Raw genomic sequence first — 23,522 nt, 5'->3', positions numbered from 1 at the left:
CCACCTACATTAGGGAATAAATCGCATTAAAATCCCATCCACAAAGTCAGGTAATTATATCACAGGAGTACGCTACACATAAGTATATTCTGAGTTTATTATTCATCGTATTTTCTTTTTAGTGGGGAAACATATACATATGTATGTACACTTAACAAATACAGTTAACAAAAGGCTAATACGTATGTAGTAATAATTTTATAATAATAAAACGACTCTGCTCCACGACAACAGAAATATAATTTCTCAACTCGCTCTAATAGTAGACCATCAGCAGTCGATGATCTTTTTGTCATGTTTACGTATAGTAATATTAATTTGCTTTCATTTAAAAATAATGCACACTTACAGCTATATACAGTTTGGAACTATGTAATTTATAATTAGCAATTAGATTTCTCTTTTCTTTCTTTTACGTTTCTCGTAACTATTTGTGTTTCTTTTTTTTGTGGTTTTCTTTTGTTTTTTGTGATAGAACTCTGCGACATAGTATTTTGTACAGCATCCTTTGAGGATGCGCTCCAAGGTGACCCGCCGTCCTTGCCGTGCCTTAAAATTTTAAAATAATTAATTTACACAATACACAGAGTTGCTCAGTCTTCAGGCGTGTGTGTTACTGCCGCGGGTCTCGAGTTTGGCATTGGTCATCCAATTTTGCCAGCGACCAAGCGCAACAATCATCCAATCCACATTTCACACGATTCCAGAGGAATCAATCTAATACGAGGATATGCCTATGACGGGTGAGTACTGTAAGAAAAAGTAACAGAAGTTATAATAATTATAAACTATAACTTAGAGATTATAGATATAAAGGAAGAACGGTGGCATATTTGTGTTTTCTAATACCTCTTATTGCAATTATACTTGGATTATGTGATTAGTAGTTAAGTAATTGGTTTGGAAACCCACCTCCTCATCCATGACACTGGTGTGGTCGTAGATCCGCGCCGGCAGGTTTTTGCGCAAACTGAAGTGATCCTCTGTGGTGGTGGTCTTGCGGTAGATGGGATTCTCGAAGTTCATCGAGTTGATGCGTCGCTTGCTGCAGTAGCGGTAGCCAATGAGCAGGAGCTGTCAGTCACAGGATAAATTGATTAGTTAATTGAATACCCCCCTTCACAGCCCAGTTAACTTACCACCGATAGCAGGACAGCGAATCCACTGAGACTGGCTATGACCACCAGCGCAATAAAGCCGGAATCCGGCTGCTCACTGGGCGTTGTGGTCTTTTCGATTTGAGTATGGTTTTTCACTGGACGCTGGTCGGCAACTAGGGGTAAAATTAGTTCGGAATTAGATAAATGTTCAAGAAAATAATATACAAAAAACCAACGATAAAGCACATAACATAACGCAGCTTACAAATATGCACACAACTCACACAAACTTACATTAATTTATAAACATATTTAAGCGTGTGATGAAAAACGTAAAACCAAAAACCACGTAAGCATTTAACAAACTTTTACAGCACCAACATAAGTTAAAATAGTTTAAACTGTGAACAAGCCACACAGTTTAAAATTGTTATTATTTGGAAAAAATAGCAAAAGCGAATTTAATCAGCACACAAGTTACCAAACAAAATTTGTATCTTAAAACATGCCGAATTTAATGTTTTGGCCAACTGCGACATTTTTGAAACCCTTTAATACGGATTCAGTCGCACGATGACAGGGCTTATACGCTACTTCACCTTCGGCGATGATAAACAAAAGGGAAAAGTGTATAAAAAGGAAAACGGAAATCATTGCAATAAAAGAGCAGAGCGAAAAAGGGAATCAACATCAAAATCCAAGCCGCTTAAAACCCCCCTAAAACTCCCTCTATCCTCCACAGAATCCAAGGAATTTTCAATCAAATCGCTCAAAGTGCGCATTTAGGCGCAAATAAACACTTAAACGCGCTCGCGCCTTTGATGGCGCAAACTTTTATGCGAAAGAAGCGGCCTGCCGCCGATTTAGATTGGGAATGAAAATGGCAATGGCAATGGAAGTGGGAATGGGAATGGCAACCTAATGACATCGTTAACGCAGCGCATTTAATGGGATTTTTGTCAGGCGTCGTGCGAGGTGGAGTCCTAGTCCTCCTCAGTTTCCTAGTCAAAACATTAAAAGTTATCAACATTAAGTTGAGCCGCACTTTAAAGCAAACTCTCCTCTGGGAGGGGGGCGTGTCACTCGAGTCCCCCGATATTAACCTCATACTTTGTGGCTTGGGATTGCGGGGATTGGGGATGAAGGGATGGCAAAGGATGGGCTGGGATTGGGGGTGACGCTTGATGGCTTCTCTTTAGAGGTTTCAATTGCAGTGTTGGGCCAGGCGAGGGCCTACTTGCGGTTGGCGGCAATGCAAGTGGCTCAACAGCGTTGGCATTTATGAAACTGTCAAGGATATATGGGGATACACTCCCAGCGAACTCCTGATGATGATTAATGTGGGCCATGACAAAGCCAATGTTGTGGGTTCGCTGCACCCGCACAAAGGGGTCTCCGGTGGAGTGCGGTGCAGGGATCTTGTGGAGCAGTTTGATTAATACGCTTGCAATAAATCTGAATCAGAATCCCACGAAAGTGTTTATAAACAGTGCGTGGATTGGGAAACGAAAAAGAATCGGTGACAGCGAAGACGTCAAACTTATAAATTGAGAGGAAGTCCCTGGGTTGTCAACCCATCCGAATGGATAACTATCACGCTGCTCGAGCGTCTTATTAATCAAATTTTCCGTTGACGTGCCGCTGATTAAGTTTTCTTCGCTTCCGTTTTGTCAGTTAAAAATCTAAAGTTGAGCGAAAAATATAAAGTTGTATGTGGCTGTTGAATGTGTTTTTGGGACATCTTTGACTGATTGGCGTGTCAAAACCAACTTAAATCAGCTTTTATAATTATCTGGTTATTTCTTCAACTTATAGTTAAAAATAAAGTGACAAATCCACTTCAATTTATGCACGACAAAACAGTAACAATGAAAATATATATGTATCCCATATACATATAAACGTGATGAAGTAATACTTTGAATAAAGTTTTAAGCAAATATTTGAAGGTGGCACCAAGACAACAAACACGAAAAGAGGACAACACGTAGATGGGTATCCCCCGTCTTGGGGTGGACCACAAAAGGACACACAAGGACATGACACAGAACGGGTTGGTCACTCCTACCGAAAGTCGTGGGCAACAGGGGCAGCCTGGTGCTCAGCTGGAGATCATCGTTAGTTTCGATCCGAGTGTCAGCATGTCCCACTTGGACACCCGTGGGCAGTCGCCTCCTCGGGGATTTTGGCCTCGGTTTCGTTTTGCGGGCGCGCGGGGGTCTCGTGACCGGAGGCAAATAAAGTGCTGCATGCGGATGCAAGTCATGCCGGATGGTGGGGGGGAATCGGGTTTGGGGGTTTCATATTAGTAAGCATAAAATCAAAATCAAAGCCATGCTGGTTAGGTTAAAAGCAAAGTGGCTAAAGAGTTACTGAAACTTGTCGGAGTACTTACGATCCTCGACGCACATGAGGCCATCGGCCATCAGCTTCAGACCCGTGGGACAGGCGCAGGATATGCGAGGACTCCTCTCATTGATCCTGGGCGCTGGCAGGCAGAGATGAGAACAGTGGCCATTCACCGACTGACAGTGATTCACGCCATCCGGCTGGCGGTAAGGATGGTACACATGCACCACCATCGGATGCTGGAGCTATAAAGAAAAAATGATTGTAATATAAGTAAAAGTTTGGAAGGAGCGTTTGCTGTTTTATATATAAGTCATTGATCAAATCAGGTAATAGGACTTACCATATGCATTGCTGTGACGGGCTCCACATCCTCCCCAGTGAACTTGTTCGCCTTGAAGACGGCCTGCTTGTCCCAGTCGGTCCAGTAGACGTTGTCCTCGAAGGTGGTGATCGAGAAGGGATGTCGCAGGTACTCGCCGGAGTAGAGCACCTGGCTCCGTTGCGAGCCATCATAGTTCGCCGACGAGATGACGTTCAGCTTGCCATCTACCCAGTAGATGCGCTTCTTAACCAGATCCAGAGTGATGCCATTGGGCCACTTGACGTCGTAGCTGATGATGGTGGTGCGGTGGGAGCCATCCATGCCCGCCCTTTCGATGCGCGGAGAGGCGCCCCAGTCGGACCAGTACATCCAGCCCTCGATGGGATCCAAGGCGATGGAACGCGGAATGTCCAGCGAGTCCTTCACCAGGACCTTGCCCATGCTGCCCTCGAAGTTGGTCAGCTCGATGGTGCACTTGTGGGTGTCCGTGAAGTAGACATGGTTGTAGATCCAGTCCACAGCCAGGCCATCCGAGGTCACCGAGGATTTGGTCAGCACCACTGTCTTTTCGTTACCCTCATCAATCGGTGCTTTGTATATACTCTGGGTGGTCACATCGCTCCAGAAGATCATGCCTGTGCGGAAGACAAAGTCCAGTGCAGTGGCTGCCTTTGTACTATTCACTATGGAGGTCATTTCCATGTGGTCGAGTGCTATCTTGCGGATGTCATGGCGTCTGGCCAGGAGCAGGGAGGCGTGTCCTTCGCTGGCCTTGCATCTGGTGTGATTCTTGGGGTCCCTCATGTAGCCCGCCTCGCACTCGCACTTGAAGCCCCCGATTTCGTTCACGCAGATCTGAGAGCACTTGCCAGGCACATCGCACTCATTGATGTCCAGGCAGTTCCGCTTGTCCGGCGACAGCTTGTAGCCCTCGTGGCACTCGCAGTGGTGGCCCACCTTCAGATCGATGCACTGGTGCATGCAGCCGCCGTTCTTCGCGGCGCACTCGTTTATGCCGCACTTGCCAGCCGGCTCATCCTCGCCATCCGGACAGTCCTTCCGCTTGTCGCACACCTTCGAGATGGCGATGCACTGACCACCACCGCAGTCGAATTCGCTGGTCGCGTTGCATCCGCCATGGTTGACGCCCAGACTGAGGCTCAAGCCGCAATCCCGCTCGTCGCTGCCATCGGCGCAGTCCTTGTCGCCGTTGCAGGTGAGGTGTCCTGGAATGCAGCTGCGATCGCCGCACTGGAACTGGTCCGCCCGGCAGGTGACGTTCTTGCAGTTGGCCGTGTGCTCATCGTCGCCGTCGGGACAGTCGCGGTCACCATCGCAGAGCCAGCTGTGATGCAGGCAGGTGATGCGATCCTTGCACTGGTACTCGTGCGACAGGCAGGGCGTGGTCGTCTTGGTCACATTCGCACAGGACTGAAATGATAAGGATAATAGAGAGCTATGTTTATAAGTGTGAAACATTAAATTACAGAGCTGGAAAATATAGCTATTAAGTTATTAGAAGTGCTGATTCTATTTAAGAGTAATTTGCACAAAAGCATTTGAATAGTACTGCTGAGGAATTCCGGATGCACTTCAACTTAAATAGCTTAAATTGCTGAAATTTTCCGTTTGCGGGCAAGGTGCAAAATAAAACGAGGGTCAGGCTGCGGAAGCAGGCAAAGTTTCCGGCCCTCAGTTTGGGAAGTTTTCCTGCAGAAAACTATGCAAGGGGGGCAGAGTATGGTCGTACACAGGGGAAATTATGCACCCCCTAAGCATGCAAAAATGCAATTTTATGCGTGCCATGCGTTGACAACAAAAGCTGCCAAAGCTGGCAGGGCGCTGAGTTATGCCCAACTTGGCCATAATTCATGTGGCTTAGGCGAGCACCAAAAAACGGAAGGATGTTTTGCAAGCCAGAGGCAGGGAATTGGGTTTTTGCTTTGGGCTAAGGATAAGGGTAAGGGTAAGGGTAAGTTTCTTTGCGGACTGGCGGAGAATGGAAATTTATGGCTGGCATTATTCACTCACCCGCTCGTCGGAGCCATCGGAGCAGTCCGGATCCCCGTCGCAGACCCACCGCTTGGCAATGCAGGCTCCATTCGTGCAGGTGTGCTCCGCCACGGAGTCGCAGGGCACCACTGGGCACTCCTTCTCGTCGGAGCCGTCGCCGCAGTCGTCGTCGTGGTCGCACTTCCATCGCTTCTGGATGCAGCGGCCATTGCCGCAGGTGAACTCGTCGGCACGACAGGTCTGGTCTGCGAATTTATCAAAAATATTTAGGCTTACCCTCGCCACAAAGGGAGTTGCAACACTAGTGCGAGGCAAACAATAGAAACCAAAGCGGAAATGAAGTGACTGGGGAGTTAAGTTGGCTTGCAAATGGGAGTTACTTTATGGCGTAGGGATGGAGTTGGTAGATGGAGTTTAGGTAAGTTTAGTTGGCGATGCAATTTGTAAAACTAGAAACTTGCAGGACTGCATGAGTAAACAATAAAATGTATTTCCAAATGACGTGGAACCTTTTAATTGAACTTTCTAACAAAGAAAATAAATATTCACAAATCAAATACGAATACGAATGCAGTGTTATTCTATCTGAGTTCGTAGTATAGTATGAAATGATTATCCGCACTCCATTCGGGGTCATCGAAGTCCTTGCCACAGCAAGCTGAAGGCACGAATGGAAGGCAACTAAAAACCAAAAGCCAAATGAAGTGCGGTTGCCTCAATAGTTGGAATAAGTTAGCAATGAGGTTTTGTTTTCAGAGGGCGATGCCATACCGTTGGTTGCGGAATGAACGAATAGAAATAAAATTGTGTTTGTACATCCAGGAGCAGCTCAACTAGAACTTCAGCCATTTATCTTAGCTCAACTTGAATCGAAGCAAGTAAATAGCTGAATTTAAGCTGCTGCAGTGGGTAGAAAACAACTATAAAAACAAATTATTTGCACTCGAGGTGGAGGAAAACATTTCAAAGAAATCTAAATTAAAATAAATATTTTCAAGAAGCTTGGCGCACAAAAAAATACAGATTGTCAGAATTGCAGATAGAACTGAAAGAATTTCCCAACTCAAACTTAAAGAAGGTAAAACTGGATGGATGATTCTTACTGCAGTTGTGCTCATCGGAGCCATCGCTGCAGTCCTTGCTCTGGTCGCACATCCAGGCCAAAGGAACACACTGCCCCTCGCCACTCTTGCAGGCGTACTCATCCGGCGAACAGGTTCGGGCTCCTGGCGATATCCATGTGCGGCGGTTATTAAAAGTGGGAGAAAGGAAAGAGAAAGCATCGGATTGTAGATGTCAATACTTTCGACGCATCATTTAGCGCTATTCTAGAGTGGGAAAATATGGCCAAATATTTTGGCCTTCGAACTTATCTAAGAGTGACACTTAAGTACAGCAAAGCTTCAATAAGATATATTACTACAGCATCTTAGGATGCATTTGAATTTACCCAACGAACAGTAAGCTTTTCTGGTAGCGAGCTCACAAGTCTTTACCCTATTTTACTTAAGAACAAATCAAGTTGTTTTCGTAGAAGCCCGACTGTACTTGAACCCTGAGAGCGACAGGCATCCTGTGGCAGCAGCACACTTGTCTGCGGGCGGGTATTAAACGAATTTCATGCGATATTGCCGTGCCCCAGCGACAACGCGTCGTATACTTGTTGTCAAGTGCCGCTGGGAATGAGTACACAATACACCCGCGCACACACACACAAGCACACTCGATGCTCAAATACATGCATACGCGTACGTATGCATACACATACACACGCATTCGCAGGACTCTCACTCTCAGTGACTTGATTAAACTTCTAAGCACAAGGGCACAAGGTGGGGTGGGGGGAAATTGTTGCGAAAATTATGCAAGCGCGCCACTCCATTAAGGGTGCGTATGAGTTATGCGGCAAGTTGGTTAGTGAAAGCGATTAAACGGCACACAGTGGGTGGTTTGGGTGGGTTGTATGGTTGTATGCCACACAGTGTGTGTGGCATTTGCTTTTGCTTTTGCTTTGTTTCGTATCGATTGCAAGGACGAAGTGGTGCTAGTTCAGAAGTTCTGGGCTTACTGCAGTGCGCCTCGTCGGACTTGTCGCGGCAATCGTTGCTGCCATCGCAGAGCCAGCTGCGCGGAATGCACTGGTCGACCGTTTGGCATTTGAACTCGTTGTTGGGACAGGCGTTCACTAAACACACAATCGAAATAGTCGTCGGTTAGCTAAATGGCTGGATTGCATTCTCCACGGGGGATGTCCCGTTTTCAAATGTCCCGGAGTTAAAGGACTTCGTTGCCAGGTGGTAACTGGGTAATACTTACTGCACAATTCGTTGGCTTCGTCGGAGCCATCGGCACAATCGCTCTCCTGATCGCAGCGCCATTTGTTCGGTATGCAGTTGCCATTCCCGCAGCGGAATTGGTCCGACGAGCAAGTGGCCTCTGCAAAAGCGGAAAAAGTCGGCTTAAAACATGGTACATGCTGGTCCTGATGTTGCAGGTGAATAAATAGACTTAGTTGCGCCTCAGTGATTTATTTCGAGGCACTTTAGGTGCTCCAAGTACACATGCTTTTATCGCTTAAAATTAACTTATTTTGTTTGGTAACTTATACTCTAGCTGAGCTTAGCAGCCCTTTTTTGTTTCTTTAAAAGTTGTTGAACTTATTTAGATACCTATTTTGTAATAGCAAGTTTAATGCGATTTTAAACTAAGCTTACAGTTTAAACTCTAACAGAGTTTCTTCCCATTTTAATTCATCAATTAACCATATTAAGTAAAATGTCGGTTTGACTTGATTAACTTTGTATAGCCCTATTTAAGTACGCATAATTGACACACAAAAATATTTGAAATTTGACGCAATAGGTCTTTCTGCGACCGCAGTTGTATGTTTGCCTGGCTTTGAACTCTGCAGGCGACCCGTATCAAAAACAAAAGCCAAACAAACGGCACAGGAAATGGGGGCCACTCAGAAGTATGCGCGTGTTTGTGAGTATATGTGCGGCCACGCCCACACGCCCCGTTTATAAACACACACACCCACATATGTATTTACACGCACTTGAGCACGTGCTGAGGAGGGAAAATACCCCACAAGCACAAACAAAAAGAGCGCTGCAATGGCTTTTCAATGCCACTCCAAGGGGCAGCAAAAATGTGTCATTTTTATTTTACACCGCGTGTGTACACAGATATATATATATACATATATATGTATACTATATATGCAGGGTACGTGTAGGGCTTGTAATCGGATTAGTCGGTTTTAGATTCCGCTGACTTGTTGCTATGAAACGCAGCTCCTTTTTTTGTACCGCCACGCAGCCGGAAAAGCTGGTCGCAAAATTCTATTGCATACTTTCGGGAAACAGCCATGGCAATTAGAAAAGTGCCTTGCCTACAACTTTTGGTGGCAGGAGAAGCTCTGGCATTTAACAAATTCTTCGGGCACTTTTGGGCTATTTTTACGATCACTATAAAATGGAATTCGGCATATTTTTGTTGTAAATGATTGGAAAATGCCTTGTGGCCTTTGTAAATGGCTGTTGATTATGCAAATCTTGGCCGGCGCCAAAGAGGAAATGCGTTTATTTGGCCCTCTAAAGTTTAATCAATTTTTATGCTTGTCAGGCCTGTGTTGGCCATATCAATAACATTTTATATGATTACTTTTCTAAACTTTTTATGAATTCCAACGGAATGTGGCAACCAAAAAAACGAATGGTTTGTGTGTGTGCAGGGAACTGGCGCAAAACAAAACTTTGATGTGCGCCAATATTTGTTAAAAAAATAGAAGCAACACAAAAAAGGCAAATATAAATACACATTCAGTGAACAATAAAAATTGGCCACATGTGTGACCCGAGCGAGAGTAAAATGTATAAAACGAAATAAAAGGAAACAAGTGCAGAGGAGTGAAAAACATTTTCCCCCACCCACTTTTGGCTCAATGATTGTCGATTCGGTTTTATGTTGTTATTCTTTGCTTTGCGTCTCGTTTTTGCTAATATGTGACATTATTTTCTGGAAATTGCGCCCAGCGGACAAATGGGTAATATCTGCTGATCCGCTCGTATTAAAATGGGATGTCACCTCGGTCTCCAATTAAAAATCAAATTACAGCACTTTTTTGTATCATGTCTGACATTACAGGGCGAATCCTTCATTGATTGCATTTTAGTGGGGCCAACCCCCAAAATAAATGGTAAAAAATACAGGCATAAATAGAAAAAATAGACGGAGTATGAAAGTTGCGCTGTCATGCAGCATTTTGCAGCATAATTTATTTTTTAACTAAGTTTAAACGGCTTTTCAGTTGATTAAAAAACTTTGGCCTTTGGCAGTTGATGTTTCCGTGTATTTTCCCGCTCACTCTCTGCACTCAGCCAATTTGTATGCAAATGCAAAAATATTCTGTTGCATGCGAGGCATAGCCGGAATCCTGCATAAAGGATACAGGCTCGGGGAAATGCGGGAAAAATTGGTGTAAAACTCCAGGGGAAAAGTCGGGATTTTTGTAAATCCAGCTGATTGGGATTTCGGTGTGTTTAATTTAAGTTAAAAGGTGTCGAAAACTTTTCCACCTGATAATAGTTAAAAGTTTCCCCACGAACTTCGACTAGTTTAACCGAGTGTTCTTCAGCATTTCAACAGTTTCCATTTGCGACTCCTAAAGAAGGTTGATAAAAGGACATGATAGCAACACTACAGAGTTTTAAGGAGTACTTAAGACTTGGTGTAGTAGTGACAGTGTGCTGAAAATCAAGAGGGATATATGACATTTAAATGCATATTAAAATATTTTGCATTATAAAATCCACAGAGCTCTTTGTTTATTTATTGGCGAATACTCATTTTGGCAAATAAGCTGGAATTATGCATGATATGCATAAATTATGTGTTGGCTCTGTGTGTAGTTTCTAGTTAAATAACTTTAGTGTGGCGGATATTGCTGTGATTACTCTAGTTATTAAATGTCCATAAATAAACAGTTCACTTATTTTATAATAGTGTCAACTCAAATATTGTGTTTGGCCATCGACATAATCACTATAATTTTTTGCATACCGTTTATGGCCAGAACGCGAAAACTTTGGCTCTGAGTGTGCAGCAAACTGGTAACGAAGAATAAACACCAAATGCGCCCCATTTTCCGTGGATTTTCCCGCGACTTTCACGATGTGTTTTCCTTGTGGAGCTGCAGAAGATTAAACGTTGAGCACTTCGATTGGCCAAGACTCTCGGTCCGCCGTTTATGATTGACCAACAAAACACAACAATTTGCAGCCATGAATTGGCCAGGACACTCGGGTGACATATTTAAGTGGACCAGCCAACTTGCACAAATTGATTGCATAATTTCCGCAAACAAAAACTGCCCTCAAGCAGCACATTTCAAGTTCATTACAAACAGAGCAGAGCGGACAAACGGACAAGCGGACAAACGGACAGAGCATTCGCATAGAAATTGTAAACATGATAATCCATTTTTGGGTTCAGACGGGCCAAATGGCGGAAACTCATTTAATGTTCAACTAAATGATAAATGGCAAGTGGAGGAGCGGCTGTTTTGTTTGGGGGCTTTGGGGAAGTGAGCCCCATCAACTGTCACCGATTGACTTTGAGGATAAGTCTGGCCCGCAGAAGGCGAGCAACACAGCGCTTCCTTGGCACATCCTTTGGGGATGGATTTGCATGTCCTGCTGCTGGCGTTTTGTCAGAGATAAAACGAATCTTGGCAACGCAGACCACGTCTGGTCGCCGTCCGATTAGCCTTAAGTATTTTCGCTGAATTTGTTTATCCTTTCTTGGCTTTTTATTCGTATCCTTTCTTTTTTTGGCACACACTTACACACTTGGCACAGTTTCGCACGCTGACTCTTCACACGTTGCTTTGAGTTTTCGGGCTTCCCCGTATTCTTATATTTATATATAGTATATATATATATATATATATTTATATGCAAATTCCCCTTTTAGCTGAGAAGGCAGTCCTTTCACACTTCAGCGCGTTTACATCCGTTTGGTTGAGAGGTTCGCCGCCAACTGAGTGGTTGGTTGCAGAGCGGCTATCCTTAAAAACAATTCCGCCCAAAGTTGTTTGCAGCCTCCGCAGCAGCCGCGAATTCGAAAGCTTGCCAAACTCAGCGAGTCGAGTGCAAAAATCCGACTCGAGTTGAGTGGATTCATCGCTGCTTGAGTGGATTCGAAATGAGTGAACGATTGGAGTCACGCTCGTTTGTTGTTATGAGTGCGAATTTGGAGTCAGTACATGATGAGTTCTAATATCCTTGTATCCTGGTGCCACAGAAAACTAAACAATTTCTAATATATTATGAATATATTGTATTTTTGTGAATTTAACTATGTTGCAAACTCGAACCTAATAACCAACCCCCTCGACACAATTTGCGCTGCAGCACAAAACTATTTTAATGTCGCAGTAACATAAATAAACCGAGATAGTGCAGTTCCGTTTATGGCATTTAGCATAATTACGGGTTGCATTCTTGGGGAAATCCAAGCTCTCTCTTATCGAATTCCCCCCAAGTTCAACAGAAATGCAATTATTTTTTTTGTGCTGCCTCATCCCTGCTGCTCATTATCAATTTCTCTGCAGGGTACTGCGATTTCGCACCAGCAGCGAGAGTTACATAAAGGCACATTGCATTATGCGCCGCAAGAATCCCAAAATGGATGCACTCATTTCGATTGCTCAGTTTTCGGTGTCTGGCACTAGTTGGCTGGTTAAAGTTGGAAGATAAACGGCGAGCAGAGCAAACGACCTCACATAGTTTCCTTTTACGATCATTGGGCCCGCCGCCATAAGTCGCAAAAGTCTCGTGCGAGTCGCGATGATAAAGCGGCAGACAGTGGCACACAAAAAAAGGAAAAAAAAATTGCTGATGCAACAGAGCGGCATGTTGCAGTCAGCTAAATGCTAAGTGCGTTGCAGATACAAAGCGCTCGCAGATGCACAGATACAAAGATACTCGCGACGGGGCGAGTGCCATGGCACAGTTTTTGGTCAGCAGTCAGCGACAATTGCGATGCGTAAATGTTGCAAACTAGTTTCAGTTTCCATTTCGATGGCAGTTTCAGGTTTGATTCAAACAAAAGGAAAACCGACAAATGACCAAATGACCAAATGCTGACCATGCCTAATTACGCGGACGCCATTGTGGGCGCTCTGTTTCAGCGACCGCCCCAAAGTATGCAATCAAAAACAGCGGCACAATTACGATTGCAAGTGATTCACTTTTTTGCCTGCAATCGCGATGGAGCTTCTCTTGCTAACTAATTGCTACGTTTCTAATGGATACCTGCAAAATAATGATATTTTCGAATAAGCTACCTATTGTTTCAAATGCCATATATTGATTAGCAACCTACTGAAAGCCATTGGCATTATTATATCATATTTATAGTCCTAATTGAAATAAATTATTAGCAAAAATAATTAGAAAGCAATTGAATGTTTCCGGCCAAGTAGGCTAATAAATTAGATATTAGTCAACTCAGTTGTCAGTAAGGTAAAGCTAATAAGTATGTTTATCACAAAAATAGATATGTTTTAACACAAGTGCATAATAAACACTGTTTTTATGCCAAATTCATTTAAAATTAATTATATCTATTTATCAAATGCAGTGATTAGCTTTGTATATTAATCTGATATTTCTAATGATATATATAAATATGTATATTAAAGTCGAGTAAAGATGCCAGTTGGACTCACCTATAAACTTGCACTCCTTAATCTGCTCATCGCTGTGATCCTTGCAGTCCGCATCGCCGTCGCAAACGAATCGAATGGGAATGCAGTCGCCGCTGTGGCACTGGAACTGCTTCTCATCGCACTTGGCCTCCAGGGATTGGCCTGCAACATAAACAGAGCTGATTTAGATGGGCAAACAAGCGCTTTAAGCCAATTATAAGGACTCTGAGTTACGGGCTTACTGGCTCAACGGGCCACTCTCGCACAGAAGAGCAAACTTTTCTCATTAAAGGAAAAATAACAAAGGCTCAAATTGATTAGGGCTAAAAACTTCAAAAACAATCAGCTGCAGACACAGACAGATATATATCCGCTTGTGTACGTACTTACATACATACATATGTGTGAGTGTGACAAGTAATTTGCATACTAAACGATAAAATGGAGGCAAATGGGTGGGGCGGAGGAGCTTTTAATCAACAGAAAAGCCTCAAACAAAATGGATCACAAAGTTTTTTGGGCTCCTCGCCGGGAAATCCAAAACATAGGAGCCCTTGAAAATATGCAATACACATATTCGGAACAAAACAAGCCATCATGATGGCCAGAGAACCCAAGGAATGTCAACAGTATTACACAGAGAACAATTTCGTGTGTTTATATGCTATAATATAATACGTGGATCAGTAACTTGTTAATGCGATAAGCTCATATGAGCTTAATTTGATATTTTAATTATTTATTTCTGAAATTCTTTTCTTTAAGTTGAACTATTTCTTCCTTTTTTCTTTGTGTAAGAACCTAAAACAAAATGTGACACATAAAAAAATGAATGTAATAGATTGCCATTGAACAAACAGAGGGCCTGCAAAAGCGATAATAAAGAATGAGGCGAAATTGAAGTGGAGCCGGTTTGAAAAGGGTTTTTCCGACCGGCCTGTCGCTGACAGCTGTTCGCTTGACCCATTCACATGACCTCCACCCCCACCTCCGACTCCCTCTCCACCCGCTCCATGATCCCGCCCGTGATCCATCACACTTTTGCATATTTGAATGGCCCACTGTTTTGTTTTGCCATTTCGATTCCCATATTGCCATATGCATAAACTTGCTAATTGCTGTAACTGAAGTTCCCAGCAATGTGGAGTGCGTGTGGCAAAATAAACAATGGGATATCTCCGATTTTCAGCCGTCAATCAATAAGGTCAAATCAATTTCGATTTGGTGTCGCCGCGCTGGCTGGCCGGGAATTGTTTTCAATTATGCATGATGACAGTAAACAAAATGGCAAATTATAATTCGAGCAAATGCATGCATATATGTATTTATGAGGCACATGGGGGGAATTTCGTTGAAATAATTCCAGATGACGTCAAGCCTGACAATGAATGAGTTCCTTTGCCTTATGCGGCGCTTGTTTGAACGAAAAAGTCCAAAAATAAATATTTGCTTGCGGCTCAGCGAAGGATTTTGAATAGGATAATGAAAAAATAATAATATGTAGGCTCTACGAGTATAAATAGGCAAATGGAAGGAGGTATTTATAACTTGTGACCCCGAGTGCGCCTTCATATAAATTAGCATAGCTTATTGAGTTTGATAAGGGTCGTTCTTAAAAAAACTGTGCAACATATTGGTAGGAAACTCAAGATGAATTCAGAAAAGAACTCACGAAAAAATCCTTGAAAAGTTATTTATAAGGTCAGCTTGCTTATCAATTAACACACTACTAGTTTTTCCAGCAATTGAGTTCTATTGTTTCCTTGTCAAAATCTTAACCCACTGAGTTTGCCTGAATTGAACCAGTCGGTTATTGATTATAGAGGTTCCGTAATGAGGCAGAGACACACCCCACAGATCGAAAAACCAGATCGGTATTACCATTATGGCCAACAGTTTGTCTGCCGGCAACTTTGGCCAAATGAATAAATAAACCATATCGAAAAGCAGACTGCTTAGCATAGCTAATGATATGGTTAATCGTAGAGGCGAAAACAAGTCCACTCGCAATCCGGTTGGCTTAACCCAATAAACTTCACTTCGCCGCTCGAAAATCAGAAACTGCAAGTTGTCATCATCATACGATTCGAGACTCGATTCCAAATAACAAAAAACCAAAGAGCAACAGCAATAGACAGCCAAAAAAAAGCTGATAAGCAGTTATCACATGCTCATATATTAGACAAAGAATTAATCATAGCTGTGGGAAAAAATGAGCATATATGTTGCTGATAAGAATACATTGGCTGAGCAAGGTGTTAAGTGCTGGGAAAAAATCGCAATCAGTTCATTATACTCTATTTTCCGATTTAACACAAATTAATATTAATTCAGTTGCGAGCACAGGCTTTGATAAGCTCAGCGACCCGATTGCGTCAAAATCAAGGTTAATGGATTACCTGATAATTGGTAATTGCCTGAATGAATTGAAATATAAATTGAATTTTGTGTGAGAATTGACAAAACACGTGATTCCTGGGGGATGCGGTCCATATACGGAGAATGATTTGGTACTTATACAAGAATGATGTTGATGCATCAACAATTTCCCCAGAATAGTTGAGTCAATCAAAACATGTTTACTATAAGCAAACAAAACAATTAAACTGCATCCACATTCTCTCTACGTAAGATGAGCACACGCCCACTATTAATTTGTTATTGTTATTGTTTGTTTGCCATCGGTTCTGGCACAAACTAGTTCTATATGCTAGAGAAATCTGTTGGCACAGCGAATAAATTAAAAACTGAAGCGAAATGGGGCGGTCAAATAAAAATTGAATCAACTTCTGCCTCTCTTCGGCGACCTTGCCACATCACATATAGATGCAAACATATTTATCATATCAAGCATATGTTAATTTATCTGACAGCAACTCTCTGGCGTGAAAAATCAAATGGAATTAATGAAAAGTTAGCAGGGAAATACAGGGACAAGAGCATATCAAAGAGATAATGCACTTTGATAGGCAGCATTACAACGCAAATCGACAGAGAATTGGGGGCTCGACTCGATCTATATTTATGTGAATTTTCCTAGTACACTGCATGCTGAAGAGCTAAAGAAAATATTTAAATTTAACTCAGGCATCGCAGTAGCATGGCGCACCGATGTTCTGGACTACGTCAATTTCAGATACAAATATCTTCGAAATGCGCCTTGTTTTTTGCGATCTGGTTAGAAAAAGATGTGTTTTTTTGTCAACAATTTATAATATATAGAGCAAAGTCCAAGATTCCCAAGAGCAATGTATGGTACAAAAAAGCAAGTAAATGGGGCAATTTTAGCCTTAAGACTGTTTTTTGGCACTCAACATGTTGATTGATTTTCAAAAGTGGGAATTGCTTAAAAAAGATTTAACGATTTAAAAATAGGTTGAAAACGCTATTTGTAAACAATAAATAATAATTTTTTCCTATAGGTTTTTTAAATGAAATTATAATTCATAACAAACGTAGTTTTTACACTTTAATCGACATAATTTCAAGATCATGTGAATGACTTAATGCACTAATTCGAAGCTCGTTGCACTATCAATCCATTAACTCTTGATTTATAGAAGGAAATTTCTATTGTCTGACTGCTCTTTATAGTCCACTTATCTTCAAGTTGCGAAATCCCGGCGGTCGAAAAATGCATAAAAACAAATCGTAAAACTGACCGATAAGATAATCCCCAGTTCAGGGCTGGCACTAAACGCAAATCCGTATTGGCCAAAGCAGGTGGTTAGATTTAAAGTTAGATTTATGATTGGAATGCCCCGCGCCACCTGAAAAAAAACGTCACAGACAGACGCCAAACGCTTTTCTTATCTCGAAGCCATTAGATACAGATACAGATACTCGGTGGTCAGCCAGGCGGAAATCAATGCGGAAGTGGATAAACCATTCTCGGCTATTTCGATACCACGGTAACCGCATTCTGTCTGTGTGTGCAACAAGTGGAAGGTGCAAAAGCGCTTGCATCTGTATCTGCAACCGCATTGGTACTTGTATCTGTATCTTTCTAACTGAGCCCATTTCAAGTGCACGATGTGTGAAGTGAGCAAAGCTATTTGAATGACTCGGCGTTTGGATGATACCCTTGCAATCAAGATTGTTCAGACTATAAATCATCTTTGAAGAAATGCAATATTAAGTAATATTACGGAAGGGTCATATATTTGAAATGTTATTATTGACTCATCTACGTCAGTGTTGTTTGTTTTTTCTTCAAAGAGGATTACTTGCAATGGCAAAGATAATGTAATAATAATATTTTTAATAATATTTTTTTAAGATTATGATCGATTTGTTTGTAAATCATGTAATAACTAAAACTCGAATACTATCAGCTTAAATGCGTTTGAAAAAAAAGCGTCTTAGCCCCAGTTGATAATACTTTAGCGATTAAGTTTTAGTTCGATTGCACGTGCTTTAAACTATCTGCTCGAGTTAAGCACCATTAAGTTGGTTTTACAACGCAATTTCCCTTCGTTTTACACACTTTTTAAAGATTTCATGAGTTTTTCTTTAGAATGAAACAAAACATAAATGGAGGCACAACATATATACCCTAGTGCAGGGTATTCAAACTTCATTTTCGACCGCAGCCTCGTCGACATCTGTGGTCTAAAATTAGCACAAGCTAGGCTAAAAACAAACTTCGCACTTTGTGCCTCCTCCCCCCCTTTTGCCACCTTTTATACAGGTTTTCTCGCTATTTTCGCCGGTTTTTCAATCGCATATCACCCAATGCAGAATAGCCTGCGTTCTCACCTATGCCGAGGGGTGTGCCAATCTTTCCGGAAACGTTGAGGAACTTGAATCCCATGTTGATGAAGGCCTTGCCATCGATGAGCTTGCTCAGCGAACCGCCCTCGTCCAGCGCCTGTGCATTATGTGGGCTAACTGCCGCGGTGGGCGTGTCCGTTGAGGGCGTACTCAGCGGCGTGGGCGTGGCAGTGCAGCATTTGCCGAAACCGAGTATCAGAGTCAGCAGCAGGAGATTGAAGTTGGCGCAGGCGCAGCGGAACAGCTGTTCGGCGCGTCTTTTCTCGCCGAGATTAGCGAATGTTACTGGAGATTTTGGGCTTATTGTTGATTTGATGGCGGCTTTTGTGGTTGTTTCACTTGCAGTGCTCGTAGAGCGTGACTCTATGGCCATGGTATGGTATTTTACTTGTCTTTACTCTTCCTTTGCCTTAGTTGTTTGCTGTTTGTTTTACGCTTTTTTCACACTTTATTCACTTTGATCTTACAATGTTTGTATATTTGTATTTACACTGTATTGGAAAGGGGGGAAATTAGGTGGGGTGATTTTTGGTGACCCTGGCTAAGTAGATTATCTAAGCAGGAAGCGTGAGATCTTCGCCAGATATTATCTAATCAGAGAAATGGCCAAAACAGAAAGAAAAAAATAGAAAAAAGGCGTCAACGTAAAAATAAACGCAAGAATTAACGCGAAAACATTGAAGAATCGCTTGCCAGCCAAAAAAAAAAAATAAAATAAAATAAACAGACGATCTGGCCAATTCTCTTTTACTTTCGGCTCTCTTCTCATTTCTTATTTCGAGCTGAGAAGACCGAAGAAACTGGTTGAAAATCGTGCGACACACAAAAACGCGACAAAACCGAAAAGGCCGAATAAAAATGTAAGCAAAAATATCGAGCAACAACAAAGTTGCCGAAAAATGCGAAGAGAGCAAAATAAGCAACGCACAAAAATACACAGAAAATCCGTTTGTATTAAACTCAGAGTATCAGTATATACCTGATAAAACCAAACATTTATTTTGAGTAAAATATGAGAAATTCAAACGATATGTAAAATATTTGGTATTAAATACAAATCCGCAAGAAAAACAAGTTTTTAACTAATGTGTATGGCGGGAGGGGCAAAAGCATTTCTGTTGACGTTGGCAATTAATAATGGTGAAGTATAATTAAAAGTTTTGTTGATCGAACAGCCACGCCCCCTCGCAAATCGCGCAAATGAATTAATTAAATATTATTGTTGCCGTTATTTTTAGCTAGCACGCGTTTACTCGCTCCGATAAATAAACTCTTATCAGTTTTGCCTTTTTATTTTGATTTATTTTTGCGGTATTTTCAAGGTGTCTGCGAATGTGCGGCACGTGCTCAACGCGTCTTTCCAAATTTACTTCAGAAACAGATCTATGCATTAACGTTTAAATTGGTAGAATGTTTCAATTACATGAGGTTTGTTTTTATTTAGCTTTGTTTTCTGTTTTGTTTTTCTGGTTTATTTTTTTGTTTTTTAAGTTGAAAATAAACCGCTAAAAACTGTTGATGCCCGTTTCGCACAACGCGCCTTTTTCAACTGAATTCGTTTAGAGAATTGGCCTGCAAATTTAAGCGAATCGCCAGCGTTTTTAATTCGAGAGCCGAGAGTCGCTGTCGTTTTGCGATTGTGCTTGTTTTTGCACCGTCTCAAGGTGGCCTTATCAAAACTGACAAGAAAACGACCAGACCGCGTCGAAGAGATACACAAAGAGTGATTTCAGCAGATCGCAGCACTCTCTGACTTTTCCGATGCTGTATTGCAACTCTTAAGATTACCGATGTATAAGGTGCTCTTAAGGCAAACCTGTTGATCAGTGATCAATGGAGCGTACTTCGATGTGAATGGATAGATTGGGCAAGGAATCGTTGGGCGATCTATAGAAACAACTATTGTAGCTGCTAGGTTTGAAAACTACAAGAATTTAGTTCTGAAATTACATGTTTTGTATTAAAAGAAAAGCAACTATGTATCTGATGCATTTCAAAACTAATAAACAATTTAAAGTGTGGTTTACTACCAAAAACTATTTAAAATCGAATTAAAATGATTAAGAATCGATCAACCTTTGCTTAAGTTGTTAATCTACGCACTAGAAATATTAATTAAAGTACTTTCTATGTATCCCTTATCACGCTACTTTTGAAATAATGCGACTGATTTCACAACTAGACAGAATTCCCTGGAAATATATTGAATAAGTAGAGATAATTATCTTGTCGTAATGCCAAGAAGCCACTTTAATTTTTAAAACACTTTTTGTTATTTTGTACTCAAAGTGGGCAGATGTCCACAGGGAAAGCAAAATAAGGACTCAAGTGGTAACTTGAGAATGATGTTTGTGAATCAAACAGGGTTATATAGGTTTTCGAAAAGTTAATTGCACAAAATGTACTTAGAGAACATGTAATTGGACAAACAAACATTTATTCTGATATTAAAGGCTAATTAAAAATAAGTGGTTAAGGGCTCCACATTGGAGGGAGTTTCTCGACAGACCTCGGAAAGAATCCTACTTTCTACAGTACCAACCTGAATGCAAGGAAAACGCCAAGGAGATCACAATCAGCACACAGAGATCACTTTTAAACATCGTACTGTGCCGTTCGTACGTTCTTCAGACTTTATCTAGACTTCCTTTTTGCGTTGCCACCGCGTTTATCAGTGCGAAAAACAAAGATATATTTTAATTAAGCTGGACAACCGGACGTGAAAAGTGTGCGATAATCGTACGACAGTCGTGACGTTCTGCATGGGCCCACCGAAACTCTATCCAGGTATCAATAGGGTATTTTGCCAATACTAATTTCTTTTTATTTTTATTTCTTCGAGACCCGGAAGGTTTTGCGGTGTGATGCCCAGCGAAGACCGATGCGAACTGAATTGCCTTTGGGCGATTGGTAGACGGAATCGCAGCTCATTAGCATTGAAAGTGTCGCCGCTTTCAATCAGACCAGGTGTGTGTGTCCGATTGAAAGTGGTGTGAAATTCGAAATTGAATTGGAGTGTCGTGGATTTGATTTCATTGGCTTGGTTAGAGCAGAGTTGACTGACGTCGCTGATAAGAGGCGGCGGAAAACCGCAGCCGGCAGACAATGGCTTCGGTCAGTGCTGAAATGCGTCATTTTTACAACAATCATTGGCACTAGCAGCATCCCAATCCCCAATAAAAATCTCAATCAAACCCACAATCACCATCATATCAGCCATTAGATGGCATTGCAATCGCCATAGTCATCGTCATCGGTGCTTGGGCGTCATCTGCATTTGTCATGGATTCTCCGGCATAACGGGCCACTTGAAATGGGCATAATTTATGATTTGCGCGTGTAAATCATTTTTCAAGCACCACCCCGCGTTGCTTGTGAATGACAGAAACGGGGGAAACCCCCACCCAAAACAACGCCCCTGCCAGCCATTCCATATATTTTGCAGTGCGCCGCCGTCTCTAATTGCAGGCGTTGGAAATCGCTGGCGAATCGCTCGCAAATCGCCTAATCAAGCACTTCAATTGACACTGCATTTTATCGCCCTGCAGCCCCGTGTCGTGTGTTCAAGTTTTGTCGAGTGTGAGTTTAGAAATACAGAGATATATATATGTATATGTACATATGTATATGCGTCTTTTGTGGTTTTGGCAGGCGTGAAGGGCCATCCCATCTATCGCTGGGCCAGATAATGATCAGCGTTCTTTAATCTATGAGTGCCTGACTGTAATCGCTATTTTCGGATACCGAAATGGGAGTCCTTTAACTTTGTAATATAAATTAAAAACAAATATTTAACAAAAATAATAAATTTCAAGCACTTTGTAACATAATAAATTAATCTAATCGAATTAAAGGATCATAAAAATTGTTGACTTCAGTCAAGTTAATGTTCCTTAAGTAGGACTGCAGTTTCACTTTAATAAAAGTTCATATTCCTTAAGTAGGACTGCAGTTTCACTTTAATAAAAGTTCACTTTTATTAGGTAGGACTGTAGCTACACTTTAATAAAAGTTCATGTTAACTAAGTAGGACTGTAGTTGCACTTGAATGGAATGAATATTTAAAGTGCATTGATCGAGTAATTTCACAGCGGAAATTCTGACTTAAGTCTTTATCAAATTTCAGCCCAGATTCCATACGCTCTTTCTACACTTTCAATATCACGGCATTATAAGTTCAGTGGGAAATTACATGACCCAATGTTTACTGTTGTTATGGTTAAAGTATCGTTTTGGTCTAATCATAGACAATATCTGAAGATCTCAACGCAGTGGCGTCTACACCTCAATTGTGGTAGGTCTGATTGAACTTTTGCTGCGCTTTTCCTGGAAATTCTTTATTATTGTTTGCACTGATATACACCGAGAACTTGAAGTATATTTGTTGTTTTGGTTATGAACAATTCGTGTGGTCCTTGCACTTCACAGTTCATATCATTCATTTCATTATATATTTCTCAGCACTTTATTGGTTCCGATTCACTCGACTATCGACGCGGTTCTGAATGTTCGTCGTTGGTTTTTTTTGTAGTGGATATGAATTGTCTGTCTCTTTACCATTTCCAATCACATCACCCCACAGAGGGTTGCATTAATTATCTATTACCATATTTGGCTAATTAGCATAGTGCAGTGAGTTTGATTACAAAAACGTCAAACGCATTAGGTAGCAACGAAAAGTTTTCCACGCGTTTTTTTTTACGATGTTTGTTTGTTGCGTTCTCTAAATAGGAATTTTCTAATTATTTAGTTTTTAAACATTTTAAAAGGAATTCTAACTTTTAAAATACTGTGAGAAATACGATTTTTTTAAGCAAACTCATATATTTTTCGATGATCTAAACTTAAACGTATGATCGTATGGAAATAACAGTGGCGCGGCTGTAATCGAAAATTCAAATGGAATATATTTTCGAAAGTCGCGCGCGATTGGGAAAAGTCTTCGAATCGGAATGTAAACAGCGAATGAATGAGCGAAGAAGTAACGGTAAATTTCACATGTGGCAAATGACAATAGAAGTCGCCGACGCAGCAGCCTCTGCCACAGCCGACGTCGGCGTCGTAGTCGCAGTCGCAGCGACCGCGGCGCATTAGCAGAGGTTTTCCCTCCAGCAAAACAGTTGTGGATGCTGCTGGAAAAGCGCTGTTAAGCCACTGCTAACCGCTAACAGCGAGTGTTGCGCAGCGGCGACGTCAGCGTTATCGCTCATAAACGTCATTCAATGGCCATATCTTTATGGGCGCTACT

The 23,522-nt window shown here is 41.7% G+C and overlaps 1 protein-coding gene across 11 annotated transcripts; it reads right to left on the bottom strand.

Annotated features, from left to right (window-relative positions):
• Positions 1–68: 68 nt before the first annotated feature.
• LOC122618985 (very low-density lipoprotein receptor) lies at positions 69–22,755 on the bottom strand. Of its 11 annotated transcripts, none has more exons than XM_043795605.1 (12): positions 22,559–22,755; positions 18,260–18,765; positions 13,523–13,663; positions 8,104–8,223; positions 6,891–7,013; positions 5,806–6,032; positions 3,793–5,205; positions 3,496–3,694; positions 3,169–3,345; positions 1,140–1,273; positions 913–1,074; positions 69–750 (listed from the first exon to the last, which is right to left on the bottom strand). In XM_043795605.1, exons 2-12 carry the CDS (start codon positions 18,645–18,647, stop codon positions 718–720), a joined length of 3,117 nt encoding a protein of 1,038 aa, XP_043651540.1. In that variant the 5' UTR covers positions 18,648–18,765; positions 22,559–22,755; the 3' UTR covers positions 69–717. The 11 variants fall into 11 exon arrangements, with proteins under 11 accessions (XP_043651540.1, XP_043651551.1, XP_043651541.1 ...); XM_043795616.1 differs by lacking the exon at positions 22,559–22,755 and adding an exon at positions 7,856–7,972 and having other exon boundaries at positions 18,260–20,293; XM_043795606.1 differs by lacking the exon at positions 22,559–22,755 and adding an exon at positions 19,698–20,293.
• Between the last annotated feature and the right edge of the window lie 767 nt (positions 22,756–23,522).

The sequence above is a fragment of the Drosophila teissieri genome, chromosome 3R (assembly GCF_016746235.2).
Source record: "Drosophila teissieri strain GT53w chromosome 3R, Prin_Dtei_1.1, whole genome shotgun sequence".
In the NCBI taxonomy this organism is placed as follows: Eukaryota; Metazoa; Arthropoda; class Insecta; order Diptera; family Drosophilidae; genus Drosophila; species Drosophila teissieri.
This window is presented reverse-complemented; position numbering and strand designations above follow the sequence as displayed.